Source organism: Coturnix japonica, chromosome 2 (genome assembly GCF_054131305.1).
Source record: "Coturnix japonica strain WE chromosome 2, WE-NBRP24, whole genome shotgun sequence".
Lineage (NCBI taxonomy): Eukaryota > Metazoa > Chordata > Aves > Galliformes > Phasianidae > Coturnix > Coturnix japonica.
In genome coordinates this window covers 129,204,513-129,224,286 of record NC_140664.1, presented here as the reverse complement: position 1 = coordinate 129,224,286, position 19,774 = coordinate 129,204,513, and the positions used below count along the sequence as shown (strand labels likewise).

General features: G+C 37.5%; 3 protein-coding genes across 8 annotated transcripts in view; 2 read left to right on the top strand and 1 right to left on the bottom strand.

Annotated features, from left to right (window-relative positions):
* The window catches only part of LOC107308909 (uncharacterized), a 70,730-nt gene extending 51,516 nt beyond the window's left edge, over positions 1–19,214 (bottom strand). Inside the window, exons 1-5 of the mRNA XM_085539268.1 lie at positions 19,161–19,214; positions 18,745–18,985; positions 14,283–14,377; positions 13,606–13,618; positions 10,547–10,639 (exon numbers count right to left, since the gene is read on the bottom strand). Of these exons, the coding sequence (XP_085395394.1) occupies positions 10,547–10,639; positions 13,606–13,618; positions 14,283–14,377; positions 18,745–18,985; positions 19,161–19,214 (496 nt within the window). The remainder of the gene's footprint in view (positions 1–10,546; positions 10,640–13,605; positions 13,619–14,282; positions 14,378–18,744; positions 18,986–19,160) is intronic.
* On the top strand, positions 1,886–5,100 carry LOC146762159 (interferon upsilon-like). The gene is made up of 5 exons (XM_085538932.1): positions 1,886–2,020; positions 2,763–2,840; positions 3,901–4,038; positions 4,835–4,912; positions 5,002–5,100. Exons 1-5 carry the CDS (start codon positions 1,886–1,888, stop codon positions 5,098–5,100), a joined length of 528 nt encoding a protein of 175 aa, XP_085395058.1.
* Positions 18,873–19,774, top strand: part of PFKP (phosphofructokinase, platelet) — a 39,710-nt gene continuing 38,808 nt past the window's right edge. For 3 of the 6 annotated variants that reach the window (XM_085538930.1, XM_085538928.1, XM_085538924.1), the window contains exons 1-2: positions 18,873–18,917; positions 19,190–19,334. In XM_085538930.1, the coding sequence (XP_085395056.1) occupies positions 19,250–19,334 (85 nt within the window). In that variant the 5' untranslated portion in view covers positions 18,873–18,917; positions 19,190–19,249. Of the gene's footprint in view, positions 18,918–19,146; positions 19,335–19,774 lie in introns of all 6 variants that reach the window. The other 3 variants (XM_085538929.1, XM_085538927.1, XM_085538923.1) reach the window with 1 other exon arrangement.

Below are 19,774 nucleotides of genomic sequence, written 5' to 3'. Positions count from 1 at the left end.
AAGAACTCATCCTGTAATGGGACAAATTACAAAATGAAAGATAGAAATAGAGTTTTAATGAGCTTTCTAGTAAGCCAGATGTTAGACATGATGAGAATATTTACAACTATGTCTAAAAACTTTAAAAACTTGGTGGCAGGATGTTTAATTTGCAAGTAACAGTGCTTAACATTTGAGCAAACTGTATAACAGTGAAACTTCAGGCATAGGATAAAGAGCTTAAAAGAGTATGAAATAATAACAATACATTTAGATGCTACAGTTGCTTTGAATTTTGAAAGGATTTAAAAGCCTTAGAGAGAAAATGTGGTTAAAAACTGTCATTATTATTATTATTATTAAAACATTTTTTAATTTGTTGTAGATTAGCTCTCTGGGACATCAGTTTTCTTCAATACATTTAAACACTCCAACCTACAACAAATTAAAGCCTTCTGCAGATTACTTCATCATACTAGGGGTAATCTAGGGATTTTGTCTATATGCATGTATCTGTAGATATACATGTATATGTGTGTGACACGTACGTACATGTGCATATGTTTGCATGTTGTATTTATATGTAAATATAATTTTTAAAGAACTGTAAAATGGGTGTTCACATAGAATTTTTTACTGTTTGATATTACTTACACAAGCACAAAATAAAATCATATGACATGTTACACATTTAATAATGTAAATTCAGAAAGTATTATTTATTCATATTGAAGAATAGGAAGTTTTATATTTTAGTAACTGTGTGCCACTAGTTACAAACTGCTAACCGTTACTTATTAAGATGGTGTAAAAACTTGTAAACTAAACAGTACTGTTTTGTTCTTCAGCTACCTAGTCTTTATCAGATTAATTAAAAACTTTAAAATGTGGCCTCCGTGCCACCTACACATAACTACCTTCTTGCCTGGAAATTGGTGTACCTGAAGAAAAGGAATACTGAAAGAAGGAAGTTTCACTCTGCATCATCTGCTAAAAGGAGGTAGTCACATATTTCTAAAGTTGGGGGAAAGTATTTAAAAGGGGCTGGGATAGCCCACAGAATGGTACCTCAGGACCTCTCCAGAAGCTGCACAGTCAGGAGCTTAATATTATCCACAAGGTAGGTCCCTTAAATTTTATTGCTGAACTCTGTTTTACTCATTTCATTTTTCCTTTACAATTGTAATGTCAAATCAGTCTTGCATCTTGTTTAAAAACCCATTATATTTAGAAGCAATTGCTTTAAACCATGTTACAAGTTACAGACATTTACTATACAGCAAACTTCTCTAAAAAAATCTTCTTTAAAAAATCATTATTTAGTAGATGTGGCAGTAGTTTACATTATATCAAATTTACTATAGTAAACAATGCCATTTTTCTATATACTACCCTTTTCCTATCTATAAAGAAACAGTGGGAAAGTATATGTTGTCTGACACTGGAATACAATTATCGAAAACAAAACAAAACACATCTGACCATTCATATATTGTATGGATAGTAGACTAAAAGTTCTTTTTTTTTCTTTTTTTTTTTTTTTCCCTGATTATACATTGAATAACATGCTTAGCTTCAAAATATTATACCATAAAAATTTAGCTAATTAGGCCTACCACAGCTTAATTATCATCAATGTTATCTTCTACCCTCTGGAAACATTATGATTGCTAAAGTGCTGAGTGAAATTCTAATCAGCTTAAAGTGGATATAATTGCACTGATTAGAGTTTAGTCCGTGTTTAGGTATAGTTAAAATCTTTATCTTTATTAGAAATACTACAAAGTAAAAGTGAACAATCGGGGATAAATGATACCAACTGTTCTTGTACAACTTTACAAAATTGCAAAATCATCCTGATTATGTTAGCCTACTGTTCAATTCTTCACTGTTTCAGAGCTCAACAATGCACTACCCCAGAAGCTTCTTCATCTTAACTGTCTGCTTTATTGCCACATCCCTCAGTAATCAACAAAGCAACATCCGCAAATGCTTTGAGAGTGTGCAGTGGAGTGAGCTTTTAAATGAGATCGAGAAACTTGTAAGTAATGTGTGAAATACCATCATGGTCTATATCTTTCCTTTCTTCAGTTTCAGTGTAAGACATTTTAAGTTATTTAGTAAATGCGTAATAATTGTTTGATCGCAATTTTTTTACACTACAAAGAAGTTATGTACCAAAATACCCTTTTTCTATGAGACTCAAAATCTTTTTTTTCCTTTTTATTTTCTTTTTTTTTTCTTCTTCTTTTTTTTTCATTCAAATTCATCTCAATACCTGGCAATTTTGTGTCTTCTATGAAAAGTTCCATGTGCTCCACAGATGAATGACAGAACCAATGTTTTAGAGTACAGACTCCAGGGATTTCCACTAACTTGCCATTAGTTGAAGCCGTAACACCATAATTTCACAGGAAATAATCCCACCCCTAGAAAAGAGCTCCCACAGTCACGCAGAAAAGTTACTGAAACAAATGCTTTCTGATGGCATCTGTGGCCTGCCTTTTCCTGAACCACTCCTCAAACAAATTTAATGTTTGAAAAAAAATGAAATAGGTGAAGAGTCCTGCCATCAAAGCAGATATTTATTCCATTTTGGGAATGTATAAGCCAAAGGAATCTCCTTTACACATCATGAGATACATAATGTCTTCTGTGAATGTAGTCTTTTGCCGATAATAAATCAATTAATTATTAAATGAAGCCTTCTATGACTTTTTTTTTTTTTCTGTAATAAAAAATTTACATATACTTAAAATAACGACGCTGATGTTTTCTTTAAGAGCGATAGAAGCTATTCTTTGGAGTGTGGAGAAGTGAGCAATGAAGAATTGTGCTTCCCTGAGAAAATGCTAAAAGCAGTAAGTAGTGAAATAAATCGACTTGGTTGTATATCATTGTAACATCTCATATAGATATAGCTTCACATAGATATGTACCTTGACACAAGACTTCATTACCATTACAATGAATTTTCATTTGTTTTCACAAACTATTCCTGCAAATATAAAGGATATTTGGAATTAGGAAGAAGACAGAAAAGGAAAGGCGATAAGTCCTTGTTTTATGTGTTTCCTAGTTTTTAAATTATGTTGCTATGTGCAAGAAAAAGATAAGATGCTATTTTATTACTATGATGTCTAAAATAGAAAAGTAGTTGTAATTATTCTGGTGTTCTGGAATCTACCAGATCAGTATGTCAGGTATGGTTTCAGTCAGAAACAGATCCCAAAGTAGCATGAAAGTAACTTTAAATGCTATTCTACATATGCACATACACTGTTCATACAGTCCACATTCAGCTGAGGTCTTCAGTGCTGTGAAGTAAGAGGGTGTTTGGCTGAGAGCACATGAAAGCAGCCCATTCAGCCCACTTCCAGTTCACCTTTAATGAAGTCTCTAAACTCAGTAGAGAACAAAAAAGATAATGAATTAATAGCCACTTTCAGTATTCCACCTTCTCTTAGAAAGACATCTCCCCTTCACCACATATGTAGTTGTGAGGAAACAGCTGCACGTTCCTATCCCTTGGCTTGGATCTTAATCTAATTTTTTACTTTTGTTCTCTTATTGATTATTCCTCATACATTGTATGTATTCAAGTATATAAAAACAGACCAAAAATCCAAGATATATTTACTTTATGAAATAGAGACCAAGTTTATGAATAAGAAAATATGGAAATTGCATATACAATTTCTGATTTTCAAAAAAATAATGTCAATATAATGCATATTACTTCCTATAAAGTTTTCTACTTAAATTTTTCAAGAATACAAGCAGTTGATAAGAACAGTGCAAGAATTAATATCTGGTCTCAGGCAGTCGGAAAAGGTACCATTAACCAAAATTTAAGTGCAAACTTCAAAAACTAAGTTAGACTGTATTTTTTTTTATTTTTTTTTTTTTTTGTCTTTGTAGGTTAAATATGATCACACAGCCATTGTTCAGATAGTGTATGAAATTGCTGAGTTTTTCCAGAGAGCAGATGCACCTTTTCAAAATAAGAACATTTTTCTAAGAGAGATATATGAAGCTCATGCCCAACTCAAGGCTTGTGTAAGTATAATGTCTTACCCCACAACGTGATATTTAAATAAAGGTTCTTTTACTCAGCAATGGTGAGACTGCATCTAGAATACTGTGGGGCCCACAGTATCAGATACATCAATGTAGTGGAGAGCCCAGTGAAGGGTCATGGTGGTGATGATCATCATATCATAGTATCATAGTATCATAGTCTCGTGCGGGTTGGAAGGGACCTTAGAGATCATCGAGTCCAACCCCCAGGATTAGAGCCTCCTGTGTAGCAGAGCAGCACTTCTACCACTTGTGCCACAGGGGGATTTGAACCTGGGCCCCGGTGCTGCAAAGCAGCATTCCTACCACTGCTCCACCGGGGCACACAATGGGTCTGGAGCATCTCTCCTATAAGGAAAAGCTTGAGAGAGATGGAATTGTTCAGCCCAGAGAACAATGTCTATAAATACTTGACTGGACAGTACAAAGAAAATGGAGCCAAACTCTTTACACTGCTCCCCAGAGTTAGGATAAGAGGCAATGGGTATAACATCCAATACAGAAAGTTATGTCTGAACACCAGAAAGTACTTTTGTACTGTGCAGATGACTGAGCACTGACACAGGTTGATCAGAATGATTGTATAATCTCCTTCTTGGATAGCTGTCAGCAGTACGCACTACGCTGTTTTTCACATTGACGCCTTCACACGGCTTCTATGTGAGAAGCACATTGCAAAGCATGTCTATCAGTTTTACCAAGTTATGTCCGGTTTTTATTTACTTATCACTTTTTTGAACTAATAGCTTCTTTTATTGTCCATTAAATATAACAGCTAAAGCCCAAGCTTAACATCATCCATGAAGCTATAGTGAAAGAGTGCTTCAAAAAAATGGATACATTTGTGTCCAAGGTAAGCAGACCTTTCCTTCTGCCATAATGTGTTATGTTATCTTTTATGAAACAGCTAAAAAACACTTTTTAATAACCTTTACTTCACAGACAAATGATCACTGCACTTGGCAAGAGATCCATGCACAATCAAGAGAGCTACTTCAAAGAATTGAAAACTACTCTTTCAGGAGAAGATCAACACATTAAGAATGTCAGTTCTAATCAAATATTTTAAGAATATATTTTCACATCAAGATAAATTATCCTTTTTTTTTTTTTTTAATTTAAGGATGTAATATACACATAGTTCCTATTTAAACTTATGTTACTTATTGTTTTCAATATATTTTTTGTCAAGATATTTTTTCTAACCTATTTACAATAACTTTAGTCTTAATAAAAAAGATGCAAGAAAGCATGTAAATGTGTTGATGTTTACTCATTTTACTAAAAAAAAAAAAATATGGAGTACATTTCATGAAAAAGATACAATCGATATGGCACTCTAAGCCTTGTATTCAGGATAAACATTGAGCATAGTAGTTGTGCTACCTGTTTTATTGTGCATCTATTCATAATTCCATTTCTGTCCTATTTCCTTTCCACTACTGAATTTCCATTACTTTTCCAATGACTTTAGTGAAAAGTTTTATTCCTTAAGAGTAACCATTTCTAAATTGAGTTAGCATATGAGGGTACAATTACTGTGCTGAATATTTATTTTCATAACAGTCAGAACCCATTTTAATCAGCAAAGAAAAGATACCTTTTAATCAAAATATTCAATACAGAAAATATAAGTGAAGAAAAACAAGTCTGCAATAGTAAAGGAGTTAAGAGATTTGCTGGATTTAAATCCTCACCTAATTAATCATTTCATATTTCATAGTAAAATATCTATCCAAATATTCTGCCACTGAGGAAGATTTATCAGGATTAGGAATTTTTTAGGCATCTTGCCATGAGTTCCAAGCAGCAACTACAGAAAGATATTTTAGTTCCTGCTGGAGAAGCTTGCAAATTCTAGCCTCTTTAGATTTTCAACAAAAAGAACTTGTATTATTTCCATGGGAGCATATTTTTCCCTTGAATTTACAGGTATGCTGGTAAATCAAAGCACCATATGAATCTAAGACGTCTATATGTGCTATCTGGAGGAAAGCAGTCAGAAAGAATGCTGCAATACACTATTAGGGCCAGGTGGTACCAAACATTTTGGACTAGCAAAGACAGATCTCTGTTAAAGCCTCTTCTGTTCTTAAGGTAGCATTTGAACTTTTGGTAATAACATGAAGATAAAAGTGAAGGCCAGACGTAATAATACCAGTTTTTAACTTAGGTAATGAAGAACTGATTAACAACTCTGATTTTATACAGCACAAATGCAATATGAGTTTAAAAAGTATTTGTGTGTAATTATCATGAAGAGTTTACCTTTTTTTTTTTCTTTTTTTTTTGAATGTAGAATTTGAATTTCTAAAACATTCAAAATTTTCTGCAAAAGAGAAAAATTACTTTGTTTTCTAACACACTTATTGTGTATTGATAGAATAAAACAAAAGCAGTTAGGAGAAAGATTTTAATTTAAAAAGGAAGGAATATAAAGGCTATAGTACCCACTAGCTTCGCTCAAGATTCATTCCCAACTTACACAATCTGTTGATAACACAGAAATATAAACAAAAATGCAATCCAATATTCTAAACAATGTCCTCATTACATCTCAATACATTCGCATTTTGTGATTTGACCTGCTTCTCTCCAGCAATTAATACATAAGAGTCTTTTTGAAGTGATGCATAAGGATTTTCCACCCTTATGTAAACAGGTTGGTAGACACTCTTTGATTGCTAAAGCCTCCATACTTTCAGCAATACATAATATCTGCTTTGTGGTGCAGAGGCTGTTTGGTTTTGGCTAGAAATCAGCACTAAATGCTTTCTGAGAAGCACTTCAGTTTATTTTAGTTGATTATTCAGACGTAACTGAAGGGGAAAAAGTCTTGCTTAATGGATACAAGTTTAATTCAATGGATAACTAGTAAATAATGATAATAAAAGTAAAGAATGAAGTGTTTTACATCTTTCTGTTTGCATGAATCACAAAATGACGAATACTCAAGATAGGCATGGAAAATAAACTTACAAAGCTCGTTCAAAATTGTCCTTCATATCCTTGCATTTCATGAAATCATAATTAATACTTATTCATACTTATGCACTCGAATTCCATTCCTAGATGCAAATCCAGATGCTATTTATTTCACCAAATTTATGCACATTTCATATTAAATTAAATAATGACCTATAAACATGCAAATCATAAGATCATTTTCCCTTATTCATTGGCTTTATTATCTATCTGATTATAATCTTTTTTTTTCTTCTTTATACTAAAGAGATTGATTTTTTTAGTAGCTACAAATACTGTTCAAAATACGATGAATGAAATCAATGAAATTACTGAGATCACAAAACATTATCTAACATTCAATTAAAAGAAAGAAAAAGTTCTGAAGTACATCAGCCTTAATCAATAAACAGTGTTTTGGCTGAATAGAAACTTCTGTTGCAGATGCCTAAGGGAAAAGGAACAGTAAGAAATGCTTTATAACTTCCAGGTAAGTGGCTGTTATCTTACTGAAATTAAGTTTCAGTAGGAGCCCTAACCCACATCAAAGGGCAGCCTGTGCTTCAGACATAATTCACAACAAGGGTAGGGTGGAATGGTTGTAAAATTGAATTAGCTTGATTATAAATTAACAGACGAAAAATCTTTCCCATATGCCTTCTTACTGCTGTCCTTGTGCTGGACAGCAGTAAGAAGAATCTCCTTCCAATTATATTCCTGAAAAAGGATTTTGTCTAAGTGTTTGCTGAGTTCCTGGTTCTACAGGATACCATGTAAGGCATTGCTGCTACACTTGGCTGCAACAGTCAGACATATTCTAGTAATTACTCTCAGTTTCGTTTTCATTGCTAACCTGTTTCTATAGAAACATCATATCACTTCTCCATCCACAACAGCATAGTCTGGCCTCTTCCTGGCAAGCATGGCTTCTTGAGAAAAGAAAGTGACCACAGTTTCACTTATTTTGGCCTCTCCATGCTTCTAAAGATTCTTTATGCTGTAAATCTAGGTAGTCTCTTGGATTTATTCCATACAAACTATTAAGTGTTCCCTGTGTACTTATTAGTCACAATCTTTCAGTGATACATTATTCATTCCTCTGGATGCACAGTAAATATCCAATGAGGACTCCAAGTTTCTAAAGATATACAGGTTATTTCTTAAAAGAAAAAGATTTTCAGAGTAGCTACTACTCAGCTGGCATGCTAATCATATGTCTAAATCCCTTCAGACACTCATCCTGTGACAGACATTTTTCTTTCCATGCAAGATGTTATATCATAACCACATGTATTGCCACTTGCTACACTGGAACACAGGCAAATAAGTAAATAATTTCCATGCGTGGATCTTCTAACTTCCTGAGGAAAAAAGAAACAGTGGCTGCATCACATCACTTATGAAAGCAATGTTCTGTAATCTGTGTCATCATTCTAATGGATGAATGAAGGAACCAAAGCTTTACCACACTGAATTTGTGACACTGGTAGATGAACAACATTTTCACTGTTCTAGAGAAGGTTTCTCCATGTTCCAGGGATTTAAGCACATGATATTATTGTTAAAGAAAGATATGAGATCTTTTACAGACAAAGCAGTGCTTAATTTGGCTGGGATCTTTATTTATTTGTTTCTTATGATAAATTTCTGTTTAAATTTGGCTTTGAAACCATTGGGTTCAGTGGTAGCTGAAGTCTGAAGTGCAGTCAAATAATTAAATCTATTCTCAGAAGGAAGTTTCAAATAACAAGAAGCATAAAGAACAAAACTCAGCGCAGTAGTTTATTGATAGTCTTGGAAATAATTTTCTGCACTACTGTTGTGTTTTTTTGTTTTTTGTTGCTGTTTTTGTTGTTTTTGTTGATGTTGCTTTTAGGTTTTGTTGTTGTTGTTGTTGTTGTTGTTTTTTCCCATAGCTCATTTATCATGCTAGCACTCAGATACAATGAATTTTGAAAACTATAACAATATTTTCTGATTACTTTTCATAAATAAATTTACATCTTTTCCAAGAGAGAACTGGTCAGAAATTTATGCCTTCATTCATTCACTAATTTGTAAATGAACTTAAAATAATTACTACCTTCTAATCCAACTATTACACAAACTGATTTTCTTAGTTCTTTACAAAATTGTGTATAATTGTGAATTATAGAATCACAGAACAGTTTAAGTTGGAATGGACATTATAAGATCTAAATTCGAACTCCTACTCAAAGTAAGGTCATCGCTGAATTCCAGACTATGTCAAGGTAGGTCTTGAAAACATCCAAGGCAGAATGTGTTAGAAAAGTGAATATTCCTCATCGTACTTCTCATCCTATTGTGATACTTGATAAATTACTTTTACTGATGGCAGCATGATGGTCAAGACAATATTGAAACATCTTTTGCTAACACATGATATCTCTGCTGTCTCTACTCCAGAAAACATTAATTATGCTCCATCTACGCCTCATCACAGAAACTGCCATTCAATTTATTAACAACATGCTGATTTCTTTGACGTAACAATCCTACTCTAATGGTATTACTCAAGCATATCATAAAAATACTTTGTACACTTGCATAAATAATCAAAGAGAGTAATTTCTCTTACCAGATTTCTCAGGGATTCCAAGGAATCACAGGCAATAACAGGCAAAATAAAAAATCAAATTGTAAAAAGCCAGACATTAGTATGTGTTTATGACTTGCACACGCTCTTGAACACTATTCACAGCATAAGTTTACAACATTATTAACTCTGTAATTAGAAAACACAACTTGTCCTTTTCTGCAGCTCAGTCCCAAAATTTAAATATGTGCATTCAAAGGAAGCATATGGATGCAATTTTACAATAAATTAATATTACATACATTTAGTTTAATTATTTAAATTTCAATGAAAATGTGAGATGACACTAACTACTTTCACAAGAAGAGCACTGATCATATTGGGTAAGGAAGGTATACATAATGGCATCTTATGAGTGAAATGACTCTGATAGTTATTAAAGGCTCTTTCTTCCATGGGGGAAAACATTACATGTTTTTCATCATCAGTTATGATCTCAAGTCAGTGTCATAAAAAATATTCAGAAAAACAAATACGGAATTAGTACCAGTTAAGTACTATACTAAAACTATCCACAGAGAGAGAAATCTCCCAAAACTTTTACCTTTAGAGTTAGTAAGTAAGGAAGAATGAGATGGGAAGGAATTTGCAAGAAAAGAAATCAAGGAGGAGGAGCAAAGGAAAACAGATGGTTGAAAAAGAAAACAAACAAAAAAACAAGCAGACAAACAAACAAAAAACCTGGAAGATAAACTGGAACAAGGAGGAGAAAGAGCAAGGCACAAGGCATATGCTTAAGAACAAGACGTACTGTCTGACTAGGAAGTAGTATACACAAAATTATGATGCTCTCTTGAAGAATCAATCTTTGCTATTATGCATTATTCATGACACTGTAGCAAAATAACAAAAATAAAAAGTAAATACTGTTTCTTGGAATGCAAATAGTTTTGAGCAAATACTTACCATTATTGCTTTGTTTAAGCACTTGTAATTTCTCACAGAAATTGCTGGCTGCTAACACACAAACTGTAATGCAGAGTCTTATTATTGGCTTCACTGAAAAAAAAAATAAATAAATAAAAATCCTTTTATATTCCACTCAGTCCTGCAGAAAGAAAACTTCACAACATTCTGCTACACGTGTATTTTGTGGAGGACACAAAAGTGACCTGTAGACACTGGAATGCATTCCATTTTGACCAAATCTGTGTTTCTGTTTAGACATTTTCAACACAGAATTCTACTTCAATCCAGCAGTAAGACTACATAATGAATAGTAAGAAACTTTTAAGCCATAGGAACAAAGGGAAAAATAAATAAATAAATAAATAAGCAGTCATATATAATTTCATTTCTCTCAACGGTCTATCTCTAATGATTGTTTCAAGTCTGCACAGTCACCTAAATTATCATACATAATGCTAGAGCTTCCACTATCAGGCAGTCCACAAAGCTGCAAGTCAAACGTGTATAGTCTCCAATATAAAGAGTGAAATCCATCCTGAAAGGGGAAAAAAAAAATCCCTTGAGAACAATCTATCAAATATTCTAAAACAACAAGCTGGATGAGTGCACATACCAGAGTAGTGAGAGATACTCCGTGGCCCTCTCCTAATGCAAAAACTCTTGTGCATACAGTCTGGGCAATGAACAGGAGAAACTGGACTTCTAAGCCTTGTCTGAGAGCTATGATGTAATAGAAATTAGAAATAGAAATGGAAGCTATTTACCTGGACTTGAGCAAAGCATTTGTGAATCTTTTCCACAGCCTCCTTCTATACACACTGCAAGACACAGTATGGATGGGTGAAGGGAGACGAGGAAATTGGCTAGCAGCTGAACTCAGAAGGTGGTGACAATTTTTTTATTTATTTTATTTTTTTTTTTGAGGCTGGCAACCTGTCATAAGTAGAGTCCCCCCAAAGAATGACTTAACTGAAGAGCCAGTACAGGCTGGGATCTCTGTGGATGAGGAGCCGCCTTATAGAAATGGACCCAAGGTTCCTGGTGAACAATAAGACTAACACCAGTCAGAAGTGCACTGCTGTAGAACCAAAAGCAAGTCAGCCCTGGGCTGGATATGCAGGGGCATGACTAGAAGAGATTGAGATGTGATCCTCCTACTGTATTCATCTCTTGTCAGGCTACATCTGGACTACAACATCTGAATCTGGTATCTACAATTCAACAGAGGGTCCAAAAGAGGGCCACAAAGTAGGAAAGACTGAAGGAGTTAAGTAGAACTCCCTGTAGAAAAAGGGAGTTCCTCACTGTTTTCCAATACTTAAAGAGCAGCTACAAAGGGGATAGATGCTCTGTCTTCATAAGGAGCAACTTAAAAAGAACAAAGAGCAAAAGTTGTAGCAGGAAAGTGTGTATGGAAGAAAGGCCTGGAACTGAATTCCTCTATGCAGGGAAAAAAAAAAAAAAAGAAAGAAAAAAAAAAAGCATCCATTGACATTCAACTATGCTTGATGAAAGTTTATGGAGATCAGCCAGTGGATGTGAGTGAGTATTTTGTTTTATTAGTGGCAACAGTGACATGAAAGACAAGCCAAGTTCTGGACAGACATGCAGATTTTTACAAACATGGCATTCAACCTCTTTTTCATAAGTGGTGAAATTACATAGCTAATGGTATGTTGAAAAATGCTGTTTTGTAGCTGAGAATTTGTTCTGTCAAACGGTGTGTTCTTTGTACCTGTTGTAGTTTCTGTGCAAATAAATAGAAGGCATTACTTTTGGAGTGATTGTTGTATACTACTTATGCTGTCCTATTAACTCAAGACTATAAAATTGAAATCTTTGTGATGGGTTATTTTAATATTTGTAGAACATCAGAGATTATATTAAGGAAGAAATGAAGTTACACTTACCAAACCAATTGAATTAGTTTAGGACAAATCATTACTTACTATAATCCTTTTTTTTTTTGAAGCAAAATAATACTAAATAGCTTTAAGCAGCATAACAAAGAATAACATTTCAGTGTTTATCTGTGGGTAATTTTGTATTCTTGTCATTGTTTTGTCATTGTTTTGTGTGTGTGAGAGTGCATATTGTCTTTGTTTTCTGGTTTTTGTTACTATGTTTTTTATGATACCCAATGTCATAAAATGGGGAAGAGGCTACCCTTCCCTTTAAAAAAAAAAAAAAAAGACAAATTAATTTATAGCTAGGTCTTTCAGAGTTTTTCTCCCCTTACAGATATTTCCATCAAGTCTGCTGAGGGAAAAAAGATGCCAAATGATCCATTTGGCCTCATTCCACATATGCAGTTAGCTGATGTCTCCCATATTCATTCTGTGTCAGAAGCTAAAGCCTAAGCATTATTCTAACCAAATTTTTCTGAGGAATATCATAGAACAAATTTTCAGAGAACTTAATATCATCTCTTCATCTGAAGTGACCTCCACAGTTCTCACTTTTTTTTTGTAACACAACCTAATAATTGCTGCACGTGACCAGAAAAGTGCACTCCACAAAAACAGCCCACTCTTTTGCCCAAGTGCATTGAAGTCTTCCAAAATCTGTCCTGTCAGTCGGGAGAATACTTTATTTTTGTATGAGCACACTCTAACTCTCCTGTTGAAGATCTTACAAGGATTCACTAATTCAGAAATAATGTGCAAAGGATAATACAATCTAATAATAAATTATTTAAGGCACTCATCTAAAATAAAGAAGTTATGTGTACCAGACAATGTTGTAAGGATTTTTTATATTTTTATACTATACAATAAATTAGATAAACATGCAATTCGCATCACACAAATAGTAAGAATTCTCCTCAGCAGTTCATACTAATTAACATAAAACATCCAAAGCAAAGCATTCTGAGAATAGCGTTATTAATCTATATCCTTTCCACGTGAACTATGCACATCTATACATGGCCTCATTCATTTCACAACTACACTCACACCTGTTGTGGGTCACAGTAGTGCAAGCTTACAAATTATCCTGTGGCACAAAATGATGGCTCAATGCTGAAGTTCTCAAGGTGAGAAAGACAGACTTACGTATTCTTCTCCCCTAAAAAAGAAGAAATAATTCAGTCAATTTTATGATTCATTACCCATTTAATTAGTATGTTTCATCTTAAATAAATGACTGAAGCAGTTTTTTCTGTTTCTGAGGTCTTATAAATGAAGCAATTATGATACATGTATGACTAGCATAGCTCAATCGTCCCAAGCCTAGTATATCTGACACAATCCATCTTTCATAACACAAATCCTCTTTGATCTGCATTATTTTGAGTGGTGCTTAACTCAGCATTTAATTTTGCTACCCAATAAAAGGAGAGAAACACACTTTTAATTTAAGAAGTGGAGACCAGAGTCATATGGATCATGTCAAAACACTGAAAAACACTGTTTTAAATATATATATATTTATATATATATATTTATATATATATATATATCTTTTTTTTTTGAAAAAACAAAGTCTGAAAGTTAGATTACATAGAAATTTATATAATATTAATAAGATTTGTTTGATAGTGGCAATGAACAATGAATTTACAAGCTGGAAGCAGAAAGAAGAAGAAACAGTACAAACAATACAAAGCAATATCAAATAATGAACCCATCGAGTGTAGATACAAATTGTAGTACATACATGTCATTTAAGAAAACGTGATTTTACAACAGGAAAAAAAAATAAAATAATAAAAATGGAAGGGATGGAGTACCTCTCCTATGAAGGAAGAGAGTTGGTCTTGTTTATCTTGGAGAAGAGATGGTTCTGGGGAAATTTCACTGTGGCCTTCAAGTACCTGAAGGGAGCCTGTAAGTGGGAAGGGGAGTTACTTTCTACACAGTCTGGTAGTGATAGAAGAAGGGGGAATGTCTTTAAACTGAAAGAGGGGAAATTCAGTTTAGCTACCAGGAAGAAATTCTTTACTCAGACAGTGGTGAAGCACTGGTACAGGTTTCCCAGATCCTTTGAAAGCTTCCCCATCCCTGGAAGCTTTCAAAGCCAGGCTGGGTGGAGACCCTGCAGCCTGATCTGGTGGTTGGCAGCCCTGCCCATGAAAGGGGGTTTGGAGATAACCATCTTTAAAGTTCCTTACAACCTATGCCATTTTATGATTCTATGATTTTCCACATACCTATGATAGAACCACAAGATCACCAGGGTTGGAAAAGACCTCTAAGATCATTCAGTCCAACCATCCACCTATCACCAATAAATATTTCCTAATGACTGTGTCCCTCAGTACAACATCTAAACAATTCTTGAACAGGGACAGGGAGTTCACCACCTCCTTGGGCAGCCCATCCCAGCACCTGACCTCAGGTGCTTCTCTAGATGGAACCACCCCAGCATCCTCAGTGCAAAATCCCTCCGCCCCACTAGTCATGGAACCAGGCCAAACCAGCCTTTAAAACAATGACACTCAGCCACTCCTCATAAGACTTGTGCTCCAGACCCTTCGCCAGCTTCCTTGCCCTTCTCTGAACACACTCCAGGGCCTCAACATCTTCCTTTTAGAGAGGGGCCCAGAACTGTACCCAGGTGCACCACACCAGTGCTGAGTACAAGGGGACAATTGCTTACTTTCCTTTTCCTCCTGGCAATACTAGTTCTGATACAAGCCAGGATGCCATTGGCCTTGGGCACCTGGGCACACTGATGTCTCATGTTCAGCTGAGACTCAACAAGTACCCCATGTCTGTTTCCTCTACACAGTCTTCCAGGCACTTTGTCCCAAGCTTATAGTATTGCTTGGGGTTGTTGTGGCCAAAGTGCAGGACGTGGCACTTGGGCTTGTTGAACTTCATCCCACTGGCCACAGTCCAGCTATCCAGCCTGCCTAGGTTCCTCTGTAGGGCTTTCCTATCCACAAGTGGATTGACACTTTCTCCAACTTGGTATCATCTGCAAGGATGCATTTGATGCCCTCATCCAGGTCATCAATAAAAATACTGAACAGAACAGGCCCCAGTATCAACCCCAAGGCAAAACCACACGTGACCAGTTGCCAACTGCATGTGACTCCATTTATTACCACTCTCTGGGCACGGCCATCCAGCCACTTCTTTACCCAGCAAAGGGTGTACTTGCCCAAGCCACGGGCTGCCAACTTCTCCAGGAGATCACTGTGTCTACTGTCCAAGGTAGACTATGTCAATAGCTTTTCCCTCATCTACCAGGTGGGTCACCTGATCATAGAAGATAAGGTTGGTCAAGCAGGACCTACCTTTCATAAACGCATGCTGGCTAGGCCTGATTCCTTGGTTGTCACACATGCTGTGTGATTTCCCTCAAGATAATTTGCTTCAAAACCTTTTCTGGAACAGACATCAGGCTGGCAGGCCTATAGTTCCCCAAATCCTCTTTATGACCCTTCTTTTAGATGGGTGTCGCATTGGTAAACCTCCAATCCACTGGGACCTTTCCAGTTGTCCAAGAACACTGATAGATGATACAAAGTGGATTGACCATCACCTCTGCCAGCTTCCTCAGCACCCTCAGGTGGATTCCATAAGGCCCCATGGACTTGTGGCAGTCCAGGTGGAGTAATAGGTCTCCAACAGTTTCCACTTAAATCACAGGGGGTTTGTTCTTCACCCCATCCAAGACTTCCAGGTCAGAGGGTAGAGTACCCTGAGGTACTGCTCTGACTTTTAAAGACAGTTGCAAAGAAGGCATTGAGAACCTCAGCCTTTTTCTTATCCTCAGTGGCCACATTCCCTGCCACACCAGTAAAGGATGGAGATTCTCCTTAGACTGTTATGGAGGAAATAACTTGTAGAAAAATGCTGTTAAATTAACAACAGTTGTAGCTAAACAAAGATGAACAGATAGCTTTGATCTAGATGGAGCATGGGGAGCATATAAGAAAAAGGATGTAGTAGACTATCTGCAGTGGCGAGTATCAGGGAACAGTTGAAATCCATCTGTTCTGCTTCTACCCTGTGTAAACTGACTGAATAAGGTATTATAGTAAGAGGAAAATTAGAGCACCTAGTGCATTGTTCAGCTTGGCTGCTGAGGTTTTATTCATATATGCAGTTCCTCAATTATCAGTTTGAATATCTCACAAAGCCTATTTTCTTAGTGTCAGTATGATTGATGCACCTGTACCTAACAGCATTGCAACTGTATCCCACAAGCCTAACAAAATTATTTCCCCTAACAGTCTTCAATATTCAAGCCAAGAATTCAGTCCTGGCAACAGTAGCCCACAAGATACTTAAGCACATCAAGGCTGCCTCCAGAACAAACAGTTCGACATCCTTTCCTTCCGCCCACCTCTGTCATTAGACTTTACACAGTCAAAATACAGTTCTCTCTCCTGAGAGCTGTCCTAAAGAACAATGAGTAGCTATAATAAATGCTAAAAGCGGTGAAATTGTAGGCCACTTCCTAATTAGACAAGTGGGAAAACAATTACATCAGTTATAAGGATCAAATTCATAGAGCAGTTGGAAAACAAAACAAAACATACTTTCAGAAAACATAGCTCCATAAAGATATATTTGGAAGCAAAAAGGACACATTGACTTCAAGATCAAATGTAAATGGCTTAACAAAACTGAGTAAAATAAGTCAATTCTAAAGATGAGCTAAGTGCCTGTACCAAAGCAAATCAGTGCAAAGCTTCCTCAACACATTGCTCAGAAGACAAATTATCAACTGCCTGTTATCTTTAAGCTGTTGAAAAAGTGTATATTAGCCTAATTCCAATTGAATTTAGAGGCAGAGTGCAAGCATTAATTTAGCTTTTCCAGAGCTACCCTTAAATAGATGTAATTTCATTTCATGTTGGAGTCATTCAAAGTGGGACTTTATAGGTTTTATATATTCGTACAATAAGAAGTTTACCTTTTATTACAGTTTATTACTTGGGGATATCTTCAAATATAGGGAAATAACACAGTAAATTTCCTACACTATCACTAGTGCAGCTACTTGTACAGAGAAAAAAAAAGTACTCCAAGTATGCAAGCTATTTGGAAATGTGTCTTTTCCATTGTCAGCACACTCATCTTAGGCCCTGAGATTTGCAAATATAGAATTGCCTGCATAATAAGCATAGACATTTCTTTGCACGTACAGTTTCTGGAAGCATTTATCTCTGAGTAATATTGACTGAAGTACTCAAATGACTGTACGTGTGCCTGTGACTGTGTGAAAGTTGACAGGATGAGAACATGTATTTTTTGAGTAAGAATTGTTTAATGTGATGTAGTTGTTGAATCAAAACAATAATTATTACAGCAATTAAAGTACAAAACTTGAGTCAGCATGTTGCTTCTATTCCTGACTCTCCCTGACTTTGTAATTTTGGGCAAGTAACTTAGTTCCTGATTCTGCAAATGCTTTTACTTATGCTTTACTTTATTCCACACACACACACAAAAATGTTTCTAACAGCACATTAATATTTATTTAACTTAATAAAACAAGGATCTGTTTCTGCTATGACCGTGGGCACACAGCACAATGAAGCAGAACAAAAGGTATGGCAGGACAGGGCTTCCATCCACTTTCTCTCCTTTGCTTTGCCTCTCCTCCTCCCTCAGACTCAACACGTGTCTCCAAGCTGTGAATACTTGGAGACTGGGATTTCCTTTTCCTACGTGTGCCTGAATGCCTGTAGTGCTTCTAAATGCTGCACACATACCCGGGGATGAGGGAGACAACGACCAGGCCCTGTGGTACAAGCTACTGTGCTCTTTCAGCCAGAGCTGCTTTCTTCACTAGCTGAGTCTTCTCAGCAGCAGTCGAACGACAGACAGAAAGCGACGCAGCATTAAGAGGAACTGGGCAGTAACTGAAGCAGTGGGAACAAGCTGGGAAGGGAAGGCTGAGCTCTCGCAGGAAGGAATTCCCCCCGCAGAGATAAGCCCTGACAGCGGGAGGGCTCGAAAGAGAGCTCCTCACTGGAGGAACTTGGAATCCCGGCAGCAGCTCCACGCACTACGGTGTTACTCAGCACTCCGGCACCAGGAGGATGCGCTAACCCCGTCCGACGGAGCTTCCTCCACCCTCCGCACCGCCCCCCTGCCCAGACGCCAGCCATGTTCTCCGCATCACCCCCACCCCGGGCACAGACGGCGCGGGGGGAAGGGCACCACGGCGCCTCCCGCTCCCACCTGCAGCCCCTCCCCCGCCGCTCCCCCGCCTGGCGCACACCCCCCGACCTGCCCGCTTCCTCGCAGACGTGACCGCCCACCTACGGCTCCCGACGGCAGCTCGCTCTCGTGTTGGCTGCTCGAGCTGACCGTCAACCGCCGCTGTCGGAGGGGCGTTGGAAGGCGGGGCCGGGTGCGCTGTCAGCGGGAGCGGCCGGAGGAAACGGCGGCGCTGGCGGGAGGTGCGGGGTGCGATGTGGGTGCTGCACGTCTGATCTCGCTTGCGTTTATTTCGCCTCTTTTCCTTTCTCTGGGTTTTTTTTCGTGTTGCTTCCGTGTTTTTGTTTTTTTCCTTTTTTATTTTTTTTTATTTTTTTCCCCCCTATCGAAACGCGTTCTGTAAATTCATTCCAACACCTGTTATTTTTTATTTTTTAATTTCAATTTTTATTATTATTATTTTAATTGGAGGCCAAATATTTGACGGAGCCTCTTTCGCTCGCCCGGGCATCAGGGCCGAGCCGCAGGGGCACCCGCATCACCTCGCTTCGCGCCCCCCGCCTCCCCCGCAGCCATGGATCACCAGCCCAAGTTCTTCGAGAATCTCTCCGGCTCCGGGAAAGCCATCGGGGTATTGACCAGCGGCGGCGATGCCCAAGGTGGCTATGGGGGAGAACCGGGAGAGGGTGAAAGGGAAGCTGAGGCGGGGAAGATGGGGGGAAGCCCTCGGGGGATGGTGTGAGGGAGGGAGGAGCGCCGGGAGCCCATGTGGGAGGCATGCGGCAGTGCGGGAAGCGGGGGCCGGGGTCGGGGAAGGCAGAGGGATGTGGAGTGGCTGTTGCAGGAGCTGCGGTGGTCCTCGGGCTTTTATTTCCTCGTTGCCTCTCTTAGTAAGGCCGTTGAAAACCGTTTTTGCTCGGCCTCCGTGCTGCAGGCAGACCCATCCGTCCCTCCTGTTCAATTCGCGTTTCCCAAACCGTGGCCTCTTTCGAGCCTGGCAGGGCAGAGGATATAGACGCGCTCCGTGAACTTTCACCATCAAAATGTCTTCACTCCGGGAAATGGTGGGGGAGCGGATGGCTGGTGGGAACCGGAGGAG

Excerpts from the sequence above, each read along its gene's own strand:
- LOC146762159 (XM_085538932.1), top strand. The coding sequence starts at position 1,886 with ATGCACTACCCCAGAAGCTTCTTCATCTTAACTGTCTGCTTTATTGCC. Across the intron at positions 2,841-3,900 it reads CTGAGAAAATGCTAAAAGCA|GTTAAATATGATCACACAGC; the intron begins GTAAGTAGTGAA and ends TTGTCTTTGTAG. Across the intron at positions 4,039-4,834 it reads ATGCCCAACTCAAGGCTTGT|CTAAAGCCCAAGCTTAACAT; the intron begins GTAAGTATAATG and ends TAAATATAACAG.